Source organism: Nestor notabilis, unplaced genomic scaffold (assembly GCF_000696875.1).
Source record: "Nestor notabilis isolate BGI_N333 unplaced genomic scaffold, ASM69687v1 scaffold4798, whole genome shotgun sequence".
NCBI lineage: Eukaryota > Metazoa > Chordata > Aves > Psittaciformes > Psittacidae > Nestor > Nestor notabilis.
In genome coordinates, this window is record NW_009941402.1 from 77,698 (window position 1) to 79,494 (window position 1,797).

The window sequence follows — 1,797 nt, forward strand, 5'->3', positions numbered from 1 at the left end:
CCAGAGCTGCACCACGGGAACAGGCAGGGAAAAATGTGACAGACGGGTGGGAGTTTCACTTGCAGTAATAAAATGCAGTAGAGGAATGGGAGAGGGGAACAAGCCTGGATGGACGTGGGATTGATGTTATCAGAGCACTGTGGCTATAGGGAGGAAGGGTCAGGCAGGGAATGGAGGTTTTCTTGTTAGCTGGGAGCTGCAATGCTGGGGAAAAGGCTGGAGGAAGGAGAAGAGAAGGCCCACAATGTGCTTGAAAGTGGGACCAAAGAGCAAAGGAGCAGCCACACTGGAACTGTTTCCTTGCAGGGGGGCACTGCTGGGTGGAAGAAAGGGCAGGAGCTTGGTTTTGCTTTGCTCTTGCCTGGGGAATGCTTGTACCTGCACTGCACTGGGTGGACAGGGGCTGTTGGTGATGTTGGGCAGTAGATGTACAGTAGGCTCAGCTCCACTCCCCAGTATGGGGGTAGCTCCCAGGCAGAGAGCATGGTGCAGGCAGACGGGGTTGTGCTGCAGCAGAAAGGATGGGTGCTGGACCCCCAGTGGAGCCACTGCTGAGGATGTGGGCTCTGTAACCCCTGTGCCTTCCCGGGCAGCCTCTGGAGGTGCTGGTGGTGCTCGGCTGGGCTCATCAGAGACTTATCCCATGGAGGGGCTTGCTCTGCGCCTGGCCTAAAGGAAGGTGTCCCTGCCCATGGCAGGGGATTGGGACTGGATCGGCTTTAAAGGTCCTTTCCAACCCAAACTAGGCTGTGATCCTATGTAGCTTGTGGTGCTCCACAGGTGCGTGGAGGAGTACAAGCTGGCCCCTGATGGGAAGTCCTGCCTGATGCTGTCTGACATCTGCGAGGGCCCCAAGTGCCTGAAGTCGGATGCCAAGTTCAACGACACCCTCTTTGGGGAGATGCTGCATGGTTATAACAACAGGACCCAGCACGTCAACCAAGGGCAAGTGTTCCAGATGAGTTTCAGGTATGGTCCAGTTGTGCTCCTAGCTTTGGGATCATCGGGATGGTGAGATGGGACCAAGGTCCATTGCTGTAGAGCCAGCATCTCTGACAGGTTCACTAGGGAATGAGAGCAAGAGGACAGCAACCATCCATTGTTTTCCTACTTGCTCATCCTTTCTGCAGGCAGCAAGACCCTCCTGGGCCAGTGTGTGTCTTGTCAAGTGTTTAATTGCCTTTAATGGGCTTTTCCAGGTAGTCTTCCTGAACACTGATGTCTTTCATCCTCATGATACCCTGTGACAATGAGTTCCACCATTTACTCGTGTGTAGTATGAAGGAGCATTTCCGTGGGAGTATTTTCAACCTGTGTGAGCTGTTTTTATTCAGTGTCTCCAGTTACATGTGCACACATATATATGTGTGTATATACGTATATATATATAAAGGAACATAAATAAGCTGAAGGTGAATACCCCACCAGAGCACAAGTAGCAGATAGCAGAGGTGTTTGTAAGCTGCATCCTGGCTATGTCAGGAGTGCTGAGGGTCAGGTGTGCATGGTAGGGAGGGCAGGATCTGAGCTGCAGTGCTCACAGAGGAGAGCTTGCTGGTAGCTGCCAAATTCAGGCTGGAAAATGAGTTAGTTATCTATTTTTCTTCACTTCTCTTGAATATGGACACATTTTAGTTGGATATAAACCAAGGTGGGCCTATGATCAAAGCCGCACCACTGATCACATCAGGAGAGGATCCAGCCCAACATCCCACCCAGACACAACTCTTCCTTGACCAGCATCTGCCAGTTCAACAGACTGAGGGTTTCTCTCCTGTTAAGGCACCAAGACCCCTT

The 1,797-nt window shown here is 51.9% G+C and overlaps 1 protein-coding gene across 1 annotated transcript in view; it reads left to right on the forward strand.

The window, feature by feature from the left end:
- Positions 1-969, forward strand: part of LOC104410631 (astrotactin-2) — a gene marked incomplete at both ends in the record, with an annotated part of 71,615 nt that extends 70,646 nt beyond the window's left edge. The window contains one exon of the mRNA XM_010020862.1: positions 781-969. Coding sequence (XP_010019164.1) covers positions 781-969 — 189 coding nt within the window. The remainder of the gene's footprint in view (positions 1-780) is intronic.
- Between the last annotated feature and the right edge of the window lie 828 nt (positions 970-1,797).